The following is a 22,083-nucleotide window of genomic DNA, read 5'->3' on the forward strand; positions in this document are numbered from 1 at the left end:
GCTGGGCCCCACAGGCCCACACACACTCTATCTCTGACTCTCATTAACTGCCCCCAACTTCAATTATTTCTCTTTTATTAAAAACAATCATTCAAAGAAACAAAATAAAAACGTTTTTTCTTTTCTTTTCTTTTCTCTTCCTAGCGTTATCTTCTTCACCCCCAATTGGTATAAACCCACCCTACTCCCCCTTTGTTCGTCTCTGACAGTAAACAATCATAATTCAGACACCATTTGGTCCAATTCTCTTTCTTTTATCGTTCCCCTGAACCCTAACTCCGAACTCTAAGGTTTCCCCTCACGGATCTCGTTCCAATTGATTCCACTTTCACTCTTTGCAGCCATTTGAAATGGGAAATTTCAGTCCATTAGGGTTTGATCATTAGTGTGTGTGTCTGTTTATCCTTGTGGTGGAGGTGGTGGAGGTGGTGGTTATGGCTGCTTTGCAGAGAGTGGCGCAGTCAAGCGTGAGCACTACTGCGAGTAGCTACGGTTCGTGTAAAGGTGGTGCTACTTCGTCCTTTTCTGCAGCCAACGAAATGGCGGTCTCCGATCGGTTTCCGGCGGGCTTAAGGGTTCTGGTGGTCGACGATGACACCACTTGCTTGAGGATTCTTGAGGTGTTGCTTGGCCGGTGTGCCTACCAAGGTATGTCGTTGATCTTTTTCTTTCTCAATGATGGGTTATACTTTCGTTGCCTGATGGGTTTCCTTCCAAGTGTGGTTAGGTGCTATGAGTTGATTTTCTTATGATTGTGAATGGGTGGTGGTGCTACTGATTGTTGCTTGTTTACTTTGCAGTTTGGTCATTTTCCATGAGTTATTTTTGTAATATTAGTTTGTAGTTTGTGAAAAAAACTGCATGGCGTTTTTGTTAAACCTAGTATTTTTCTGGTCTGGTTCAGAGAGTAGAAAAAACAAAATTTTCCTGATATATAATATATTTCTTATCTCATATATTAATGTTGCTTGCAGTTACCGCTTGCTCCCAGGCTACTGTTGCTTTGAATCTTCTACGAGAGAGGAAAGGCTGTTTTGATGTGGTACTGAGTGATGTTCATATGCCTGATATGGATGGATTTAAACTCCTGGAACATGTTGGGCTGGAAATGGACCTTCCTGTTATCAGTGAGTATAGGAATTATATATTAAGAAATTTGATCATCGAATTATGCTTATTTGTATTAACCTGACGCTGTATTAACAGTGATGTCTGCTGATGGGAGAACAAGTGCTGTTATGCAAGGAATTAAACATGGGGCCTGCGATTATTTAATTAAGCCTATACATGAGGCAGAACTCAAGAATATTTGGCAGCATGTTGTTAGGAAAAAATGGAACGGAAATAAAGAACTTGATCATTCTGGGAGTTTGGAAGATAATGATCGGAATAAACGAGGAAACAGTGATGTTGAATACACATCTTCTGTTAATGAAGGAACAGAAGTAATATTGAAAGGTCCGAAGAAGAGGAGCAATGCTAAAGAAGATGATGATGGTGATATGGAAAGCGATGATCCGTCTACCTCGAAGAAACCTCGTGTAGTGTGGTCAGTTGAACTCCATCAGCAGTTTGTCAGTGCTGTGAACCAACTTGGGCTTGATAGTATGATCTTTAACTTTTTCCCTTGTATTTTGGTTTTATTACAATCACACACACACACACACACATATATATATATATAGGATGAGGTGCTATAGTTCAGTAAATGTTATTCTTTATAGCATATGATGTGTTATGGCGTGAATGTTGTGTCACCTAAAACATCTTATATGTGGACCATTTGGGATTTCTTTGGTTTGTGCATGTTTGAAAATAAGTAAGTTCACCAACTTAATATCTGAGGAATCTGGGAAGTAGGGCCGGCCAGTGGAGACAGATGATTTTCAAGTACAAGTTACATATAACTAACCATAAGTCATTTGACTCCAAAGTGATAATTCTTGGTGTAATTTGGATTTCAGTGAAATTTTACCTCCACCCTGCAAGCGAATGAACGAGATTTATTTACATGATATTTTTCTTTTAAATGAAGAGAAAAATTTATGTGTAGCCTTATAGTGTTATCTCAGAAATCATAATGTGAATGCTCAATCCTTCTTTCCATTACCACTGATCATAATTTTTTTTTTCCTATGTCAGAGGCTGTACCAAAGAGAATTCTTGAATTGATGAATGTACCTGGTTTAAGTAGAGAAAACGTTGCAAGTCACCTACAGGTCTTGTTCTTCCCCTCGTATTAATCTCATAGCTTTGATTGTTTTGGTGTTTTTTTCATTGTCATTGAAAGACACATAAAAGAATTGGAGGAATTAGATTTATGCAATTATTAATATCATAACTGAAAGAAACTGAATACGATTATGCATTACACGTATTTCAAAATCATCAGTTTATCTATTTTAGAAACCCAGCGTGAATTATGAGAACAACAATGCTAGTTATTTGATTTATTCTCCACACGCACATGAGAACATCCAATCCATTGAATACTATCACATTCCATAGAGAAAGAAGTAGTAAGTTCACCCTAATCCAAATAAGAATCTTTATTTCTTATTCTCTGACTATCAGTAATTTTGCATACAAGAATCTGACTCTGACTCTGATTCTAAGATGTGGACTCATATTTCAGAGTTTTATTCTAGCTTTTCTGTTTCATATCTCCATTGTGGGATGATCATCTCTTTCTGAAAAGAAAAAAAAAAAAAACCATGTGAAATTTTATTTTATTTTGCATTTACCTTTAGACTTGTTCTTTTGTACACACAAAATTTACTCTAATGCTTTATTGGTTTTCCTACCAAAATTTAAACGAATAAGTGAATATGCAGAAATTCAGATTATATTTGAAGAGATTAGCGCAACAACAAAGTGGGATTTCAAATGGTTTTTGTGGGCCCGTAGAATCAAATGGGAAACTGGGTTCGCTTGGTAGATTTGACATCCAAGCTTTGGCTGCCTCTGGCCAAATTCCTCCGCAAACACTAGCCGTCCTGCAAGCTGAGCTTTTAGGTCAACCTGCAGGGAACCTTGTGCCAGCAATGGATCAGCCTGCTATTCTACATGCATCTCTACAGGGACCCAAGCGTGCTCCTGTTGAACATGGTGTGCCATTTGTGCAGCCTTTAATAAAATGCCAATCGAATGTTTCCAAACATTTTCCACAATCCATCATACCTGCTGAGGATGTATCTTCAGGGTTTGGATCTTGGCGGTCTAATAGTCTTAGTACCGTGGCACCGAGTAACAATCTCGGAGGGTTGGCTACTCACAATGGTAGCATGCTGATGGACATTATGCAGCAGGAACAAAGACAACATAAGAAAACGCAACAGCAATCTGTGCTAACTGAATCTAGCCGTTTGATTAATGTGCAGCCGTCTTGCCTTGTGGTCCCCGCTCAGTCATCAACTAGTTTCCAGGCTGGAAATAGTCCTGCTTCTGTCAATCAGAGTTGCAGTTTTAACAGGTCTACTGTTATTGATTACAGTATTCTCTCGGCTCAATCTAATAATTCCTCATTGAATATTGGACATATACCAACTGGAAATCTTAAAACTCCCAGCATTCTTGATGGGTACTCAGCCCCTGGTTCTGTTCCTTCCACATCTTGCTCAGTTAATGCTGGCAATAACACCAGCCACCAGAACTCAGCTGTGCCATTTTGTGATTCTAGACAATTGCCTGGGGTTTTGCATGACATGTCAAACATCCAGGGTTTATATGTTGATAAATCAGGGGAAATGCTCGACCAGGGACCCCTTAGGAATCTTGGATTTGTTGGTAAAGAGACTGGCATTCCAAGTCAATTTGCAGTGGATGATTTTGAATCACAAGTGAGTAACTTGAACCGTGGAAAGATCTATGTGGAGAACAATGGTAACCCAGTCAAGGAGGAGCCAAGTATGAATCTTGTGGATAATGCCAAAGTAGGCATCCCAATATTACAAGAATTTTCTTGTAGTGATTTCATGAGTGTTTTCACTGAATAGGTAACTTCTATCTTGGTATTATTCTATTTTCTTTTCTGCTCTGTCTTAGCACGTGCGTAAGAGTGTGTGCGTGTGTTTCTAGCTACCAACAGTTCTTTTCTCGGTGATTCTATTGAATGAGAATGCACACATGGACTGAATTGCGTCAAAAAGATTTGTGCTTTTGCTTGTTGATATTGTTAGCAATGCTAACAGATTTTGTTGGTTCATTATCTAATTCTCATTTTTATTTGTGCAGGCTTTTGTTGTGTGGTTAGCGGAAGTCTCTTGATTCCATGGCGCGTACAGATTATTTCATGTCATCAAATGTTCAGTAGAGATGGCAGTTGAAGTTGTGTATTATATCTATGATAGATCTAATTTCTGTGCCTGCACCAGAGTTGGGTGTAGAGCGGCCGTCCGTACCTGAGACTCAAAAACTGAGGACAAATCTCATTTGTGGGGGGTGGAGGTTCACTTTCATGGTAGGGTAGTATTATTGGTCTTTAGGGGAATAAATTGTGTCAGTGTCCAATATGATGATGGTATCTTGCCAACATAATTGTGTAGTTATTTGGATGTAGTGATGTTGGATTTGACGCGTTAGTTTATCACCCTTTAAATCTTGAAGTTGTAGCATATAAACATGAGTAATGCTATAATCATAGTTTTTAGTTTTCACCTTTTGTTTTAGTTTTCACTTTTTGTACTAGAGTATAGAGGAAAAACAGAGAGAATGGTATCGAGAATGAGAGTGAAGATGGGATTGAGAGAGAAGATAAGAGGGGAAGATGTGAGGGAGTGGTCTGTTGGGTTGGTATAGGAGTTTGAAAGGAAAAACTACCGATTATCGTTGGTTACCAAACCCACACCAAATCCCTGCAATAATGGAGGATTGGGATGGGTAAATTTAATGGAGGAAGAAGTTAGTGCTGGAGAGGAAGTCCAGAGATGATGCTAGGTATTTTTATATAATTTTTTAAGACTTTTTTATTTAATAATTATTAAAAAGGGAAATAAATAAAAATAAAATTTGCATGACAATATTCATTCCTTGACATGACATAATATAACTATATAACATGTCACATAAGGTAGTAAGCGGCCTATCTTGTTTTTTAAGTAGCATTATTGTATTTATATATTGGTATTGGCTAATCAAGAAGTTGTAATGTAATTTGGTTAAATTTCACCAAATTTGAGGTCCGAGTTTGTTGGGCAATGGCCCCTTATTAGTACTTGTGCAGTAATTCAACAAAAGGAGAAATAAGCTACTGTTTCTGATAATCTGAAACTGGATATTCCATTCGAATCATGTGGCATGTATATATGATACTTCCAATTACATATTACAAAAATGGAAGTTTAGAATATCGTGTGTATTTAAAAGAAAAGGAAGTTTGGTGGTCAATTTATGATGTCACTGTCTCTATATATATATATATTTCCTTTCTATACAAAAAATTACAATAATTCAAATTGTCTATTTTTAGATATTAACTCAAAGATAATCTCTGCAAAAAAAAAAATGCACTTGAATATGAAACCATTTAATTACTCAATTAGATGGTTGTTATTATAGTCTTTTCTTTAAGCACCATGTTCGTATATTTTGTTGGTCCATATTAGATGTCTTAATGATTTTCAATTTGCATGATTTTTAACAAGAATTATCTATGAATGAAGATTTAAAAAATAAATAATTTAAATTGTTTAAAAAAATTCGTAAAGAACCCTAAAATAAAAAAATTTGAAGAACCGCACAATAGGAAATAATATATATCCGTATGCATTATTGCTAGTTAATGAGTATTTAACTAGTACCTTGCTCTTGGTGTCTAATACCGGCAAGACACCTAAACAAGGGCCATTCTTCATTCATAATACAATGCAGGCTGTGTGCAGCGTGTTGCTTGATTTTTTTTATTATGTTGTATGTGCAAAGCATGAGGATTTAGATTCGTTAATGAATATAATTATGGCATGTTTAGTAATTCGTAAGCAAATTAGGAGAAATTGAATTGATAAGGAGTTCTGAAGAATTAGATTCTCGATTTCTATTGAAATTGTTTACTAAATCATATGAATTGAGGAGGAGTTGGATTGAGGAGATTTTAATTCTGAATTTCTATTGAACTTGTTTACTAAATCATATGAATTGAGGAGGAGTTTGATTAAAGAGAGTTAGATTCCTAATTCCTATTGAAGTTGTTTATTAAACTATATAGAACTGGAATAGGAATGATATTAATTACTAAAATGTTCTTATTCTTGGGTTAAAGTAGATTACAAATTTTAAAATTTTAAAACTATGTGAGGTTATAGTTCTCCAGGAATTAGAATACCACATCTCACCCAATAATTGAATTCCTCCAAAATTAGGAATTCAATTCCTAATTTTTTGTAGACACCACTTACTTTTTAATTCCTTGATATGAAGTAAATGCAAGAATCTTCAATGGATAGAATTCAATTCTTGATTAATAAACACATCATTATATCCAAATCAATCATATTCTTATTGTTTAAAAATCATTTTGAATTTATTAGATAGGTTAAAATATGAGATATATGAAAAGAATACAATGACTCGATTAACACTAGACAGTGATAGTCCAACTTTTGGCTGTGTAAATTACCAAAAATAAATAATTATATATAAATATAAATAAAGGCCTATTTGGAAGTATATGAGTCAAATTTGTGGTTCTTGGGCAAAATCTGTTGCTGTGTATTTATTTTTGACGTTCTCCCAATTTTCCATGAGAATCAAAAGATCAGAGATGCCTGTATTAGACGAGAGCCACTAACGACGAACCATTATTGTATTGTCCATGTCATAATTATTGCCGTTTCTTGCTTCTCCCTCACTAAATTACTAATACTATTCAGCCCCCCTGCTCCGCTTTGTCTTAGCTTCTAGAGGAGTACTCAGTAGAAAGTCTGTTTCGTCAACGCAAATCTCCAGCAGACTGATACACAAACACAAAGTTCCACCAGGCACCTCCTTCAAAGCCTCTCTCTCTCAAATCAAGTTTGAAGCTTTGATTGATCAAAGTTTTAACCTTTTGAACCTGAGTCAAAGACCCTTTTCAAATGCTCTTACTTGAGTGCAAATCATTTTTTCTTCCTTTTTGAATCTCAGAAACCAAAAAGATCTCTTACCCAGAAGTCCAAATGGAGAAAAACCAGGAAATTGCACTGACTGAGATGAGGAAATCAGTTCAAAAGCTCGGGACTTCCACAGAGGTAGGAATGTTTTGCCTTTCTCAAACAGTGTAGCATATACATCATTCACTTTTAGTCCTTTATTTCATGGCTTTTTCTTGGCAGAAGTATGGAGACCCGACACTCATGAGGTTCTTGATTGCAAGATCAATGGACCCGGACAAAGCAGCAAAAATGTTTGTTCAGTGGCATAAATGGAGGGCCTCGTTTGTTCCAAATGGGTTCATTTCTGATTCCGAAGTAAGTGATGCATTGGAAGACAGAAAGATTTTTTTGCAGGGTTTGTCTAAGGATGGATACCCATTGATGATTGTGAAAGCAAGCAAGCATTTTCCTTCTAAGGATCATCTCCAATTCAAGAGTAACTCGCTATTTCTATAACCTCATTATTTTCTTTAGTTTGTGCGCCTGTCAGTGTATAATAAGTTTCTTCCGTTTTAGTCTTTTAATTATTTTCTTCTTGATTCGATGCCTTCTGATCTAAAACTGTCCCTTTGTGTACCGTCTTTAAACTGCATTAAAAGATAAGTTCAAACATAAAAGCTTTACTGAGTTGGAAAATATGACTTTTGAATGTTGGCTGGGGTCTTTTGTTTTCTCATCGGCTGTAAGTATATACTGTCAAAAGGCAATAATATAGCTCGCCAGAACTTTGGTGAAAGTGGGTTTTGCTCCAGGCAACACTGTTTGTTGGTCACAGTTTTCGAAGTTACAACAGGAAGGGCAGATCTTCAACTTTTTATTTTTATTTTTCTCTTAACATATATCCACTAAGACTTTGTCAACTGGATGGTGGGGACTGATAGGTTTAATCCCCACAACCGCTGCAATTATTTGATTTAGAATACACTACAGTAATAAATATTGTGGACCAGTAGAGAAAGTCAAGCATGAATAATAGAAAGAAAATATTGGATGCAAATCGAAATTTAAACTTTTCTTTTCATGACAAGTCATTGGTGAGTTATTGTTTCACTTTTGTTCTTCTCTTGTTGCAGAATTTGTGGTTCATCTGCTTGACAAAACAATTGCAAGGTACCTCTCAATTTAACTAAAATTGATGTCTCTTCAAAACATAACTAAAGTAACCTTTTAATGAGGTGCTTGAAAGGCATGATTGATGAAGCAAGAATGCCTGTCATACTCAGGATTATGATTCTTTAGAGATAGCGATTGTCATAGAAATGTTGTCCATGCTCCTTTTTGTCCGAGTATTGTCTTTTAAAATAGTATACATGTTCCTGCAATGCCAGTGCGGTCAAATTGTTGATAGAAGGATTCGATGTTAGGCGAGATGTGCAATTTATGTCAGAAATATTTATAAGTGATCTACTAGATGAGAAAATTTGTTGCTCTAAACCTGAAAATCCATTGACGGATGGAAGCACTGTTAATTTTAATTGATGTATCTTTGTTTTGCTTGTCTAGCTCTTTCAGAGGACGAGAAATTGGAAATGAAAAGTTGATTGGCATTCTTGATTTGCAACAAATTTCATACAAAAATGTTGATGCACGTGGATTAATCACTGGATTTCAATTTCTACAGGTGACTCTAATACTTTTCTTTTCTAGAATTTAGCGTGGGAAAACTTTTTAAGAGGCAGAGAACAAGAATAGTTTAAAAGGAAATAGTCAGGAAAACATGGTGATGGTTTACTTATATGATTTCTCCTGTCAAACTTGCACAGATATTTAAAAGGTGCTGCAGCTGCATGCATAGTGCAGTGTACAATCCTAATAAGTGAACTATACATGTTCAAGCAATTGTATCCAATAACTTCAGAGTTCTTTTGATACATTTTGCGCTTCTCTTTTCCTGCTGCTAAGCTTCTCAATAAACTGATGTAGCTGTTATCTCGCTTCTTTATCTTCTTACAAACTGTCGACTATGCATAACCTTAAATGTCCACTTCAAAATTCTGGTGTAAATGTGATTAGAATCCCTCCACGAAGATTAAGACACTATTTTGGGTAGGGAGCAAAACCTGTGTGTGTTATAAGAATCCCCTGGTCTGCGGAGAGAATTTTTTTCGCTATACAATAAATGTTACTTAATTGCTTAAAATTTGTGCAGTCTTACTACCCTGAGCGGTTAGCAAAGTGCTTCATCTTAAACATGCCATGGTTCTTTGTAAGTGTCTGGAGAATGGTTTCTCGCTTCCTTGAGAAGGCAACAGCAGAAAAGGTATGTTTTACTGCCATGGTTCTCCATAATGTTAAAGCATTTGTAGTAGTTATCTAAGTTTGTGATCGTGACTGCAGATTGTAATTGTGAGCAATGAGGATGAAACAAAAAACTTCATAAAGGAAGTTGGTGAAGAAACCTTGCCAGAAGAGTATGGTGGACGAGCAAAGCTTGTACCTCTCCAAGATGTTGTACTGGCACCAATGGAGGATTGACTCTACAAATAAATCGGGTCGCTCTCGCAGTCCTATCTATCTTCGAGGCAGACTCGGAATACCTGTCGACAAGACAAAGATAACCGGTGGTAGGCAGTTTCAGCCTGGTTCTCCTTGTGACGAGTAGCAATTAGTGGTACATGTACGAGGGGAGGGCTTCCTTCTCATACCCTCCTCATGTTCATGTAATATAACAACGAAAGGTACTCCATGTAAAAGATAATATTTGAGCTTAAATATTTCTTGTTAACCTGTTATGTTTACTTGAAGGCTGATGCTTCTGTCCAAAATTCAAAATGAATGAGGACATTGGAGCAATTGAAGTATTTAATGATCATGGTACTCTGGGTTCCTTGTCAAACTTTTCTTTCTTTGTTTCCTTGATTTATTTTTTTAATTTTTTGGTTTTTAACATTGCACCCACTCCACACTTGACAACCAACTCTGACCGGCGCATATACAAGGAAGGAGGACATTCTGTTCAGGCTATGACATTACTGATTTTTTTCTCAAAAACAGTCGTCCTATATATAAGCAAGCACACAGCTATGAAATAAAAAAAAGATTTGATTTTATTGCTGAAGGGTAACTGACCCAAAAAGAAAAGGAAAAGCAAAAGGCAAAAGAAATCTATTTTTAGCTCGACCGTTAAACTAATTTATTATAGTAAAGAAGTAAAACTGAATCCTGTGTGCATATACCACGTGCTGTTTCAACTGCGACAGGACACCGTATATATTAGGAAGAAGGGGTTTAAGTGAACACAACAAAACTCAAAACCCCACTCCGCCGCCACAACACTCTCATCTGTTACACAACAAAACTCAAAAATCCTAGTCCGCCGCCACTAGTTGTCTCAAAATGGCCACTTTTACTCACCACCACCACGGTGCCCTTCTCAAGACACCCCTCTCCGGCCGGGCTCGGATCCCCGGATCCAAGTCCAGGCCCGGCCCATTTAGAGTCCGAATGTCTCTGCAAGAGACCGGCCCTTCGTTGGCGGTGGTCGGCGTCACCGGCGCAGTGGGTCAGGAGTTCCTGTCGGTCCTCCAAGACCGTGACTTCCCTTTCCGTTCAATCAAGATGCTCGCCTCCAAGCGCTCCGCGGGTCAGAATTTGAACTTCCTGGGTCGAAACTACGTCGTTGAGGAGCTCACCCGCGACAGCTTTGACGACGTCGACATCGCTCTCTTCAGCGCCGGTGGGTCAATAAGTAAAGAGTTTGGTCCCCTTGCCGTAGAGAGTGGCACCATTGTCGTTGATAATAGCTCCGCTTTTCGTATGCAAAAAGGCGTGCCGCTTGTGGTCCCTGAAGTCAATCCGGAAGCTATGGAGGGAATTAAGGTTGGGAGGGGAAAGGGCGCGCTCATTGCGAACCCTAATTGCTCCACCATTATTTGTTTAATGGCTGCTACCCCTCTCCATCGCCATTCTAAGGTTGGCAATTGTTTGGCTTTTTCTGATTTTGGTACTTGTTTTGGAATGGGTTTTTTCTTGAATTTGGTTTTGTAGCTTTTAATTGGTTGCTTTGTTATTGTACTTGGATTTTGTTGAACTTTTTGTTGGAGCTACAAAGTTGGTTGTTTTGGTGTTGAATTAGAATTTTGAAATATGACTTCTGTGTTGGGATTTTGTGCAAATACTGGTGTTACATGGGGTTATGGATGGTTTTGCAGGTATTACGTATGGTGGTTAGTACGTATCAGGCTGCTAGTGGAGCTGGTGCTGCTGCCATGAGAGAACTTGAGCAGCAAACTCATGAGGTTTCTTCTACTTGTTCTCTTTCATTGTCTTGGTTGCCTTTTTTATATTGGGTTTTATCTTTGAAGTAATGCAATTTAATTTCTGTATTAAGGTCCTGGAAGGGAAGCCACCAACTTGTAAGATATTTCAGCGGCAGGTCTGTCTATTTGTTGTGAATTTTTCAAGCTTGTTGTGGAAATTTAAATTTGTTTTCCATGAAGCACCACTGAACCACCATTTGCCTTCACTTTTTGCAGTATGCTTTTAATTTGTTTTCACACAATTCGGCAGTTCTTCCAAATGGATATAATGAAGAGGAAATGAAATTAGTCAAGGAGACACGAAAAATATGGGTTAGTTTCTTTAGTAGTTTTCATATCAGTCAGAGTAATTTGATTGGAAGTCAGCTTGGAAGTATGAAGATGTTAATGTTATAGGGATATATAAGATTTATTCTTTGTTCATTGCTTCAGAATGACACCGATGTCAAGGTAACTGCCACATGTATACGAGTTCCTGTCATGCGGGCACATGCTGAGAGTATAAATCTTCAATTTGAGAACCCCCTTGATGAGGTAATACTACAATGCTGTCATATTATGTAGCTTTAAGTCAATGGTGAAATTTCCCTTTTCTCAATAGTTCTTGTTTTGGCGGAGGCATTGATGATTTTTCACTTTGTAAATCTTGAGTTTTTCATTTGCATGGCGATTCTTTTATATTTCTTGGGATTTTAGACGATTCTTTTATCCTATTTATAATGGTTTGATCAGGTGAACTTATGTGACTGTGCTTTCATTCTCTCTCCAACTTCTTCCCTGCACATAAGTACTCTGGTGTAACATTTGGTTTCACCCGACTTCTATATTTACCTATCTACATAGAAAAACATTGTTGAAGGTGTAAGATATGCATGTGACATTTTATCCCTGTGTACTGGTCATATGTGCATGCCTTTTGGAACTCGGGGCCAAGCCTCATTGAGATAAAGTGATTTTTGCTGAATTCTCCAATGGTCTAGTGATTCTTTGGCAAGTTCTCCTTTGAGTTTTAAATTTGTCCTATTTATATGGTTTGATCAGGTGAACTTATGTGACTGTGCTTTCATTCTCTCTCCAACTTCTTCCCTGCACATAAGTACTCTGGTGTAGCATTTGGTTTCACTCGACTTCTATATTTACCTATCTACATAGAAAAACATTGTTTAAGGTGTAAGATGCATATGTGACATTTTGTCCCTGTGTGCTAGTCATATGTGCATGCCTTTTGGAACTCGGGGCCAAGCCTCATTGAGATAAAGTGATTTTTGCTGAATTCTCTAATGTTCGAGTGATTCTTTGGCAAGTTCTCCTTTGAGTTTTAAATTTGTTCTCTGTCCAGGACACCGCAAGGGATATTCTGAAGAAAGCTCCTGGGTTGGTGATTATTGATGACCGGACATCTAATAACTTCCCTACACCATTGGAGGTGTCAAACAAAGATGATGTTGCAGTAGGCAGAATCCGTCGCGATGTATCCCAAGAGGGGAACTATGGGTAAGACTACTGGTACAGATTTTTCTTTCTAACTGTATATATTTTAACAAGCCACTAATGGCATTCTCTAAGCAGGTTGGACATCTTTGTCTGTGGTGATCAAATACGCAAGGGAGCTGCACTTAATGCTGTTCAGATTGCTGAGATGTTGCTATAGTTGAACTTTAATTCCAATCGTGAAACAGGTTTCACAGTATAAATCTTTTTGCGAGAAAAGATGAAGTGATTTGAGTTGATTCTACTTTAGTCTGCAGATGTGGACACGAGATGAGCTCCAGCAAATTCAAGCTGTTTTTGTAGAATAAGATATTAGGCTTATTAGTAATTATTCTAATTTTTTTATAAAACAATGTCATTCTCAAGTTCAAGTGTTAGCATAATATCCTTCCATTTTGAGGGGAGTTTTGTTATAATAATCTTGTATTTTAAGAGAACAAATTGTATGTGTGCTGTTCCGAATGTTGTATGCCAAAAGAATTTCACTCTCTTGCTTTCTTGAAGTACACAAACTAGTGTAGGTTTAATTAGCAAGGGAAGTTTTTCAGGTTTTTGGGATTCAATTGGCTTCTGATAGGCTGCAGATATATAAACGCCTTAAACCACCAGCTTAGCTGATCGTGCATAATTTAGATAAAGGAGTTTGTGACATGAGAAGCTCACTCATATGAAAGCACTTGCTAGGTCGTTAACAATTTGTTAAATATTCATATGGATTGGTTGTCCAAATTTCGCAATCAACCCATTTAACAGTTTTCTTCCCAAATACTGCATGAAAAAAAAAAAAAAACAGGCCTACTAACTAGGATGCTGAGTAGTGGATGGCTCCATCCAACTCCTTTTGGAGCAAGTTCTATCTTTCCAAAAAGTACCCTAAAATACTCTAATCTATTACTGCTTTTAGACAAGGCTTATTTATGTACATGTCTCCTGTCCTTTCAAACTTGTCTCAGATTACTACATGTGTTTGCAAACGTCTCAAATTACCCCCCAACCTTTTAAAAACAGTCTCACGTTACCCGTTCCGTCAGTTTTATAGACGTTTCGTTATGTGCGTTGGGCCCCACTTCATTTTAATTTTTAACCTCTTCGAATAAGGGTTTTTCAGTTTTAAGAAAGGGGAAAATTGGGTGAGAAGGGGAAATTGGAGAAGAGGACTTAGGGTTTGTGAAAATCTGAGGTTGGCTTCAATTTTGGGAGAATTTGGAGAAAAATCTTGGCATTCTATTCTGAAATCAAATTTTCAGGTAGTGGACTGATTAATATGTATGTGAAATGTGGACACTTGCATTTTGCACGGCAGGTGTTTAACAACATGATAGAACACAATGCAGTTTCTTGGACTTCTTTGATCAGTGGAGTTGTGCAGTCTGGACTTGAGGACGAAGCTTTAGTACTGTGTAACCAAATGAGAAAGGCTCCTATTTCCTTGGTCGAGTTTACTCTCGCAATAGTTCTTGGGGTTTGTTCAGGCCAAAAGCATGTTTTAGTTGGGGAACAGCTCCATGGATACACAACCAAGGCTGGAATGATCTCTTCTATTCCTGTAGGGAATGCTCTTGTTACGATGTATGCAAAGTGTCAAAATACTCATAAAGCAAATCAGACATTTGAGTTGATGCCATTCAAAGATATAAGGCTTATTTTCAGAATAGAATGCCAAGAATGCCAAGATTTCTTCTCCAGGTTCTCCCAAAATTGAAGCCAACTTCAGATTTTCACAAACCCTAAGCCCTCTTCTCCAATTTCCCCTTCTCACCAAATTTCCCTCTTTCTTAGAATTGAAAAACCCTTATTCGAAGAGGTTAAAGATTAAAACGAAGTGGGACCCAACGCACATAACCGAACGTTTATAAAACTGACGGAATGGGTAACGTAAGACCATTTTTAAAAGGTTGAGGGGTATTTTGAGACATTTGTAAACACATGTGGTAATCTGAGACAAGTTTGAAAGCATAAGAGGCATGTACATAAATAACCCTTTAGACAAAGCACTTATTCTAATTCATCCTCACTCAGTCTCAAGTATACGCTCTCTCCTTCTCTGGTCCAAAACCTTGCCAAAACTTCTCGTAAGGATTAGCACATCATGATTGGTTCAAAACTTCAAGAAGGTTATTGACAAATATTATACTTTAATTTAAGAACAAAAATTGCCAATGCAATTTTAAAACAGTCCCAACTAGGATGGTGAGTGGTGGATCATGGATGGCTCCATCTAACCCCTTTCCGAGCAAGTTTTATATTTCAAAAAGTACTCCATTCCATATACTCTTATTCTATTGATGCATTACTGTTTCTAACCTTGCTCATCAAGGGGTAACGACAAAGATTCCCCGTCATGGAGAGTATAGGTGCCCGCTGCCAATTGGCAACGTGAGATTACAGAATATTCTTAGCAAAGACTTCTCCCAAGGACTAAGACCTTATGTCTGGTCCGGTAAAAAACTTCCAGAAGGTTCTTGGCCAAATGTTCAATTTCATTTTAACTAGCAGCTTGATTCACCATCCTTAAGCTAAATTAAGTGTTACCACTGTAACACAAATTTTATTTATAAACTTTTAAGTACATTTAATCTCAAAAGTTTCTTTATTAACTATCTTATAAAGCTAAAATTTACACGAAAGAGGATGTATCTCATATGTCTCTCCTCATGTGATGTCACGTTACAAGAGAGACAAACATTTAAGTCTAAAAGAAGAAATAAAATTCAAATCAGTAGTGAAAAAAATATTTGTTAATATTGTGTAGCCGTCATGATATTGCCACGTGTCACAATACAATTTGATACCTTGCCCTTTTGAAAAAAGTGGCTCCTCGCCACGTAATCTTCGCATTAGGATGTTATGTCATTGCTGCGAAGCAGGGGATCGCGGCAGTCGTTATTCTACTGATTGGCGCCAATAGGACAGCTGCCATGACAAGTTTTTTTTCTTCGCTGCTAAAACTGCAATGCCAAGTTTGAGATTTTATTTCCCTGCTACAACTGCCATGGCAAGTTATGTACAGTGTGCTTGTTTTCCCTATATATGTAGTGGCTTCATGAGCTTTGCTTCTTACACAGCAGCCTTTGGTCGTATCTCAGTATCTCAGTGCTTACATTCCAAAAATTCAAGGTCAGACTTTTTTCTCATTTGCATTTGCTTGAAAATTGAAATGCCAGGCCCTTGCTTTCTGTTCTGCATTCTGTTTACTTAATTTTTTTGAGCTCAGTTATTTACTTTGGAGAATTGGTTTTTCTTTATGCTATTATTAATATCAATTTGTACGTTGAATCTGCAGCAGTTGCCATCAACATTACGAAAATGGTTAAGACAATTCAATTGTATGGATTTTCCTCCAGCGAGTCTCCAGCAGCAGTGACAGAATTTCTGGAGGCATATACTGGAAAAGGAACTGTTCATGCTATAAAGTTTCTTCCTCCCAAAGATGGAAAATCAAGAACACTTGCCATAGTTCAGTTCACAGATGCAAAATTTGCTGGTATCATAATTCCATTAGCCGATGCTCGAAGCCTGTGGTACAATAAATCTTATCTGAAAGCTAGAAAAGCGAAGTTTGACATGGTGCCCAACTCAGAAATCTTTGAGCACTGCATGGAACTTGTACAACTTCACTTGGGATGCCAGATTTCTGAGGAACAGTTTTCTGTGCTTTGGACAGCATTGGATGTTTCAGTGAAATTCGGGAAGGAATTTAAAAATATCTACTTATTGTTATCTCTTGATGCTGTTGAATACAAGCTAGAGATCTCCTCTGAAAGTATTCGCCAGATTGAGCTACATCATCCACGTGGCCAACTTCCAAACTTTCTTCTAATCCAGGTTTGCCAGTTAAACTACAGAATTTGTGAATCATGACTTTGCATTTTGCCATGAAATATACAAATTTTAAAATTTAAATTTAGCAAGTGATCAAAGTTCATAAGTTGATTAATATGTAAACTTAAGTCATCCTTGTTCGCACCGTGGCATGAGCTACATCAAGAAGCAAGAAACTTAGCCTATCATCATCTTATCATTGCGGCAGAAGCCGTGGCATTTAGCTCTGTTTAATATGAGATCATTCTTCAAAATCAACAACAATTAAACATGGATAATTATTTAAAGTCTTGTCAAGGTTGAGCATTAACCAATTGCAGTAGATACTTGAATAAGATGTTTTCCATTCACTAGGTCCTACATGATAATCTGATCTCATGTCAAATTTCTCAAACACTACAACTTCATTGTTTCAGCGCAGAGAATTTGAATGTTGTTGAGACAGACTATTGTGTTCCTTATAGCGTAGCAGAATTACTATATTATGTCTGGAACTTAGGGCAAATGACTAACATGGTGCTCCTCCTTTCTTCTTTTTCTTGCTAGTTGCTTGGTGCCCCTCGGATTTTCAAGAAAGCTTCTCAAAATGGCTGGGTTCGAGAAGTTGATTTCACTCCTTCACGCTGCATTGGGCAATCTTCTGTTGTATGTTTGGAGCTTCCACCTACTTGTGAGCTTCCAAATCTACGCAAGATTTATGCTCATTATAAAGAAAATGAAGGGCGGTTGGTTCTGGAGAGAGGCAACACTTTCTCCTGTACTTCAGATCTGGTTCCTATCGTGGGACCACCCCTTGGCATTAACTTGCCATACAAAATCCTTTTTAAGATCAATTCCTTGGTTCAGCATGGATGTGTTCCTGGGCAAGCACTTGATGTTAAGTTTTATGAGCTAGTGGATCCTAGCATAATAAGAATTCAATATATAGAGTGTGCCCTGGACAAGCTGTTTCGGTTAAAAGGGTGCTGCTATGAGCCCGTGAGTTGGCTTACTGAGCAGTACAGGGAATACATGGCATGCGAGCGAATTCCTCAGTCGCCAGCTATTTCTTTAGATGATGGGATGGTGTATGTGCACAGGGTTCAAGTAACACCATCGAAAGTTTATTTCTGTGGTCCAGAGGCAAATGTATCCAATCGTGTTTTACGAAATTATCCTGAAGATGTTGATAATTTCCTTCGTGTTTCTTTCGTGGATGAGGACATGGGTAAGATGCGTTCAGGAGATTTATGTCCACGGACAAATTCTACAACTTCTACAGAAGGGGAAAGGAAAACAGGAGTTTATGAAAGGATACTTTCTACTCTAAGAAATGGCATAGTCATTGGTGAAAAGAAGTTTGAGTTTCTTGCCCATTCGTCTAGTCAATTACGAGAGCATTCTGTGTGGATGTTTGCTTCTAGAAGTGAGTTGACTGCACAAGACATCAGAAATTGGATGGGTGATTTTAGTGACATAAAAAATGTAGCAAAACATGCTGCCAGGTTGGGTCAGGCTTTCAGCTCTTCAAGGGAGACTTTTGATGTTGGTGAGGATGAGATCGAATTCATTCCTGATGTAAAAACAGAAAGAGGTGGAGTTAAATATTGTTTTTCTGATGGAATTGGGAAGATATCTGCGGAGTTTGCTGGAAGAGTGGCAAGCAAGTGCGGCAAAAGTACTACTCCATCCGCCTTTCAAATTCGACTCGGTGGCTATAAAGGTGTTGTGGCAGTTGATCCTACATTGTCAAAGAAGTTGGCACTGCGAAATAGCATGTGCAAGTACCAATCCAACAACACAAAACTAGATGTTCTGGCATGGAGCAGGTACCAACCTTGTTTCCTTAATCGTCAACTGATCACCCTTTTGTCCACCCTCGGAGTCCCCGATCTTGTTTTCGTGAAAAAGCAAAACGAGGCTTTGAAACAATTGGAAGGTGTTTTGGCTGACCCATCAAGAGCACTGGAAGCACTTGAAATGATATTCCAAGGAGAGGTCACCAACGTTTTAAAGGAAATGCTTGCGTGTGGTTATGAGCCAGATGCAGAGCCATTTCTGTCATTGATGCTACAAGCATTCTGTGCATCCAAGCTTGTGGAGTTGCGGACCAAGACGAGGATATTTGTTCCAAATGGAAGATCCTTGATGGGATGCCTAGATGAAACCGGGACATTGGAATATGGTCAGGTATTTGTGCAGTGTTCTCAACGTGCCGTCTTCGGTGGCAATAGCAATAGCAGCGCTACTTCAAGCGAAGACAATTTCATTGTTGAGGGAAACGTAGTGGTTGCTAAAAACCCCTGTTTACATCCAGGAGATGTTCGTGTTCTTAGGGCTGTGAACGTGCCCGCCTTGCACCACATGGTGGATTGTATAGTCTTCCCTCAAAAAGGAAACAGGTTAGCAACTTTGTCGAATCTTTTAGTTGTTGAAATTTTAAATTTGTTTCCGATTGCACCTGCAAGAATTAGTGTTTCACATTAATTTGTTGACTTTAAACTATTCACGTACTGACTCTGTTTCTTTCCTTGTGTTGTATTAGGCCTCATCCGAATGAATGCTCTGGAAGTGACTTGGACGGAGATTTTTACTTTGTCAGTTGGGACCCTGATCTGATTCCTCCTCGGCAAGTTCGACCCATGAAGTATATCCCAGCACCAACTATTGAATTGGGTCATGATGTGACAATGGAGGTATTGCTCAATTCATCAAGTAAAATATAGTCAATGATATTTGAAAGATATATACTTTCACTTGTCGAATCTTGTCTCAGAGTTATTCATTGCGTTCTGTTGTGTTTGTTACAGGAGGTTGCAGAGTCATTTACCAACTACATAGTGAACGACAACTTGGGGATCATTTGTAATGCACATACTGTCTTTGCAGACAGAGAGCGACAGAAGGCTACCAGTGCTCCATGTATCAAGCTCGCCAAGCTCAGCTCGCATGCTGTTGACTCTCCGAAGACTGGTGTGGTAGTGGAAGTGCCACACTGTCTACGTGTCGACAAATACCCAGATTTCATGGACAAGGGTGACAAAGTCACCTACGAGTCAAAACGTGTGATTGGGAGGCTCTTCCGACAGGTGAAACATGTTGAGCTTGCATCAGATTCACCTTCAAACTCGGGCTCAATTAAATCCTTCACCATGGAAGTTGCTATGAAGTTTTATGACCCTGATATGGAGGTAGATGGATTTGAAGACTACATCAAAGATGCTATCAATTACAAAATTGAGTATGACTACAAGCTGGGAAACCTGATGGATTACTACGGCTACAAAACTGAAGCCGAAATACTAAGTGGGAGCATCACTGCAGTATCAAAAAATTTCAACAGGGGAAAAGACTTGGAGTCTATTGATTACGCTTTAAAGGCATTGAGAAAGGAAGCCAGGACCTGGTTTGATGAGAAGCTGGGAATGCAGTCGGATATGAAGCCTGATATCAATGATGTAGAAGCAGCAAAAGCATCAGCTTGGTACCATGTTACATATCATCCTGATTACTGGGGTCGCTGCAACAAGGGAATGGAAAGAGATCATTTCCTGAGCTTTCCATGGTGTGTGTTTGACAAGCTCATCCAGATCAAGAGGAGAAACTCTTCACTTAAGTAATCATTGAAGCGCCATGACGTACACTTGACAAAGTCAGCATCGGGAGTTTGTTGGAAAATCGAAAGACGTTGTTAGCTAGCTGTTTGTGTTTTCCCTCATAACTAAGTATACAAATATGATTTGTAATGTTTTCTTTAAGCTATTGAAGTGTGTATGTAATTGGATACCCTGTCTGTCATCACTTAGTCCTTGTAATTGGCTTCATTGTTTCTATCTTTTCATGTTCACAATCTTGTTCCTGTAAACGCTATATATACATATAGAAATATTATATGCATACCTCCTTTATTGTGGTGTGAGTGAAGTTCATTCAATTCTCAAAACTAAGTTTTCCAACTGCGCAATTCCCAGCCTCAAATGTTTGGTTTGATCACGTTTTCTGCACCCAAAAACAAGAAGATAATAATTAATTAATCAAATTGAAGTAAATTAAATCTCAGTCAGATTTTCTTTACTTAGATGTGAAATTGCAAAGTCTCGTGCAAAATTCAAAACACAGTTTTAATCAATTAAAATTCAAGGACGAAAGTATTCTTCCCTCCAAGTTCCAACTCCCAATTCATTAAAACATACCAACCTGACCTGATCGCGAACCCATCCGCCCGGAGCCGAAATTGCGAGGCGTGCCGTGCCGAGAAGCCATCTGGCGAGTTTCCTTATGGGAATAGGATTGCAATTTAGAAGTTAAAATAATTTCATATGGACTCTTAACGGTAAAATAGCCCGCTTAGCTCTTATGATATGTCAATGCTATATAGCCCGCTTAGCGCTGGATTTGGATGGGAAAACAACCATGAATAGCAAAAATAACGTTGAAATTGGGCCGAATATATAGCCCGCTTAGCTATTATGATATGTCAATACTAATTACACGACCCGACACTTTTTTTATTTTTTATGAATCCAAAGTATCCACCGCATGTAGACGATGACTAATCTCTTGAGCCGAATCGGATTCTATTTAGAGGCAAGCTCTCCCAATAATAGCTGCTTCATTCACAAGGCTCAAACTCAAGCTACTTACCACTTGAACTTTCAGATTGTAATTGATTGGTACAGTCCCGATCTCTTGGACCACAGGAGTCCAAGAGATTGTGGTCACCTATCGTTGGATATTAATTCAATGGTTTAAAAAAGTTTCTTAAAAGAAGTGCAAGAGTTAGTGAACCGTTGAATTTACATCCAACGATGAGTGACCACAAATCTCTTGAACCCCTGTAGTCCAAGAGATCAGGACTGTTGATTGTTACTCTTTAAAGAAAGAGTTAAGACAGTTGATTTTGACTGACTTTTAGATTATTTCTTTATTTTATAAGGCGTTAAACGGCATGTAGTTCTAGATCTAGAGAATGTATAGGTGCACACTGGATTGGTGCTTGGAACTCCTTGCTGGGGAAGTTCACTTCCTGTAGTCAAATGTCAAATCTATTTCACTTTTTCTGATAATAATTTAACAAAGAAAAAAAGTATACGCTGGTCCTACCACAATAATAATTCACCTATAACAATTCAGAAAAATCCACTTATAACGGGATAATATTATTTTGTTATTTTTAATTAATAACACAGTCATATGAAAAAAAAAAATTTATCTTTCTTAAAAAATGTTATTCTCATTGCATGAAAGTTTGTCTTCTAGCAAATTACATGATCATCATCTAATGGTGGCGGAGATAAAATACTAGTTAGTTATAGTTCAAATTATTTTAATTAATTTTATTAAGCGACTCGTTACTTTTTTCTTTTTCGAGAATGCAGCACTCACGAGTATCCTTAATAAAGAAA

General features: G+C 37.9%; 4 protein-coding genes and 1 long non-coding RNA gene across 7 annotated transcripts; 4 read left to right on the top strand and 1 right to left on the bottom strand.

The window, feature by feature from the left end:
* On the top strand, positions 75–4,658 carry LOC18792599 (two-component response regulator ORR21). Its single transcript, XM_007225078.2, has 6 exons — positions 75–648; positions 975–1,127; positions 1,207–1,605; positions 2,143–2,219; positions 2,835–3,995; positions 4,234–4,658. The coding sequence occupies exons 1-5, from the start codon at positions 435–437 to the stop codon at positions 3,993–3,995; spliced, it is 2,004 nt and encodes a 667-aa protein (XP_007225140.1). The 5' UTR covers positions 75–434; the 3' UTR covers positions 4,234–4,658.
* On the top strand, positions 6,688–9,963 carry LOC18791544 (CRAL-TRIO domain-containing protein YKL091C). 2 transcript variants are annotated; one of them, XM_007223719.2, is made up of 6 exons: positions 6,688–7,223; positions 7,308–7,563; positions 8,201–8,237; positions 8,631–8,748; positions 9,277–9,387; positions 9,465–9,963. In XM_007223719.2, exons 1-6 carry the CDS (start codon positions 7,152–7,154, stop codon positions 9,600–9,602), a joined length of 732 nt encoding a protein of 243 aa, XP_007223781.1. In that variant the 5' UTR covers positions 6,688–7,151; the 3' UTR covers positions 9,603–9,963. The 2 variants fall into 2 exon arrangements, with proteins under 2 accessions (XP_007223781.1, XP_020409400.1); XM_020553811.1 differs by having other exon boundaries at positions 6,700–7,223; positions 7,311–7,563.
* On the top strand, positions 10,341–13,366 carry LOC18790198 (aspartate-semialdehyde dehydrogenase). Its single transcript, XM_007223059.2, has 7 exons — positions 10,341–11,039; positions 11,279–11,365; positions 11,458–11,502; positions 11,603–11,698; positions 11,819–11,920; positions 12,726–12,880; positions 12,956–13,366. The coding sequence occupies exons 1-7, from the start codon at positions 10,464–10,466 to the stop codon at positions 13,035–13,037; spliced, it is 1,143 nt and encodes a 380-aa protein (XP_007223121.1). The 5' UTR covers positions 10,341–10,463; the 3' UTR covers positions 13,038–13,366.
* LOC18793205 (probable RNA-dependent RNA polymerase 1) lies at positions 15,827–20,462 on the top strand. Its single transcript, XM_007224879.2, has 5 exons — positions 15,827–15,994; positions 16,161–16,702; positions 17,246–19,080; positions 19,224–19,374; positions 19,489–20,462. Exons 2-5 carry the CDS (start codon positions 16,184–16,186, stop codon positions 20,296–20,298), a joined length of 3,315 nt encoding a protein of 1,104 aa, XP_007224941.1. The 5' UTR covers positions 15,827–15,994; positions 16,161–16,183; the 3' UTR covers positions 20,299–20,462.
* LOC109947669 lies at positions 19,770–21,012 on the bottom strand. Of its 2 annotated transcripts, XR_002270459.1 has the most exons (4): positions 20,876–21,012; positions 20,579–20,677; positions 20,082–20,198; positions 19,770–19,858 (listed from the first exon to the last, which is right to left on the bottom strand). It is a non-coding gene; the product is annotated as an uncharacterized LOC109947669 (long non-coding RNA). The 2 variants fall into 2 exon arrangements; XR_002270455.1 differs by lacking the exons at positions 19,770–19,858; positions 20,082–20,198 and adding an exon at positions 20,214–20,321.

The sequence above is a fragment of the Prunus persica genome, chromosome G1 (genome assembly GCF_000346465.2).
Source record: "Prunus persica cultivar Lovell chromosome G1, Prunus_persica_NCBIv2, whole genome shotgun sequence".
In the NCBI taxonomy this organism is placed as follows: Eukaryota; Viridiplantae; Streptophyta; class Magnoliopsida; order Rosales; family Rosaceae; genus Prunus; species Prunus persica.

Coding starts and splice junctions, on each gene's coding strand:
- LOC18793205 (XM_007224879.2), top strand. CDS start 16,184: ATGGTTAAGACAATTCAATTGTATGGATTTTCCTCCAGCGAGTCTCCA. Junction 16,703..17,245: donor CAAACTTTCTTCTAATCCAG/GTTTGCCAGTTA, acceptor TTTTCTTGCTAG/TTGCTTGGTGCCCCTCGGAT. Junction 19,375..19,488: donor GTCATGATGTGACAATGGAG/GTATTGCTCAAT, acceptor TGTTTGTTACAG/GAGGTTGCAGAGTCATTTAC.
- LOC18791544 (XM_007223719.2), top strand. CDS start 7,152: ATGGAGAAAAACCAGGAAATTGCACTGACTGAGATGAGGAAATCAGTT. Junction 7,224..7,307: donor AGCTCGGGACTTCCACAGAG/GTAGGAATGTTT, acceptor TTTTCTTGGCAG/AAGTATGGAGACCCGACACT. Junction 8,749..9,276: donor CTGGATTTCAATTTCTACAG/GTGACTCTAATA, acceptor AAATTTGTGCAG/TCTTACTACCCTGAGCGGTT.
- LOC18790198 (XM_007223059.2), top strand. CDS start 10,464: ATGGCCACTTTTACTCACCACCACCACGGTGCCCTTCTCAAGACACCC. Junction 11,699..11,818: donor AGGAGACACGAAAAATATGG/GTTAGTTTCTTT, acceptor TCATTGCTTCAG/AATGACACCGATGTCAAGGT. Junction 11,921..12,725: donor TTGAGAACCCCCTTGATGAG/GTAATACTACAA, acceptor TTCTCTGTCCAG/GACACCGCAAGGGATATTCT.
- LOC18792599 (XM_007225078.2), top strand. CDS start 435: ATGGCTGCTTTGCAGAGAGTGGCGCAGTCAAGCGTGAGCACTACTGCG. Junction 1,128..1,206: donor AATGGACCTTCCTGTTATCA/GTGAGTATAGGA, acceptor CTGTATTAACAG/TGATGTCTGCTGATGGGAGA. Junction 2,220..2,834: donor ACGTTGCAAGTCACCTACAG/GTCTTGTTCTTC, acceptor GTGAATATGCAG/AAATTCAGATTATATTTGAA.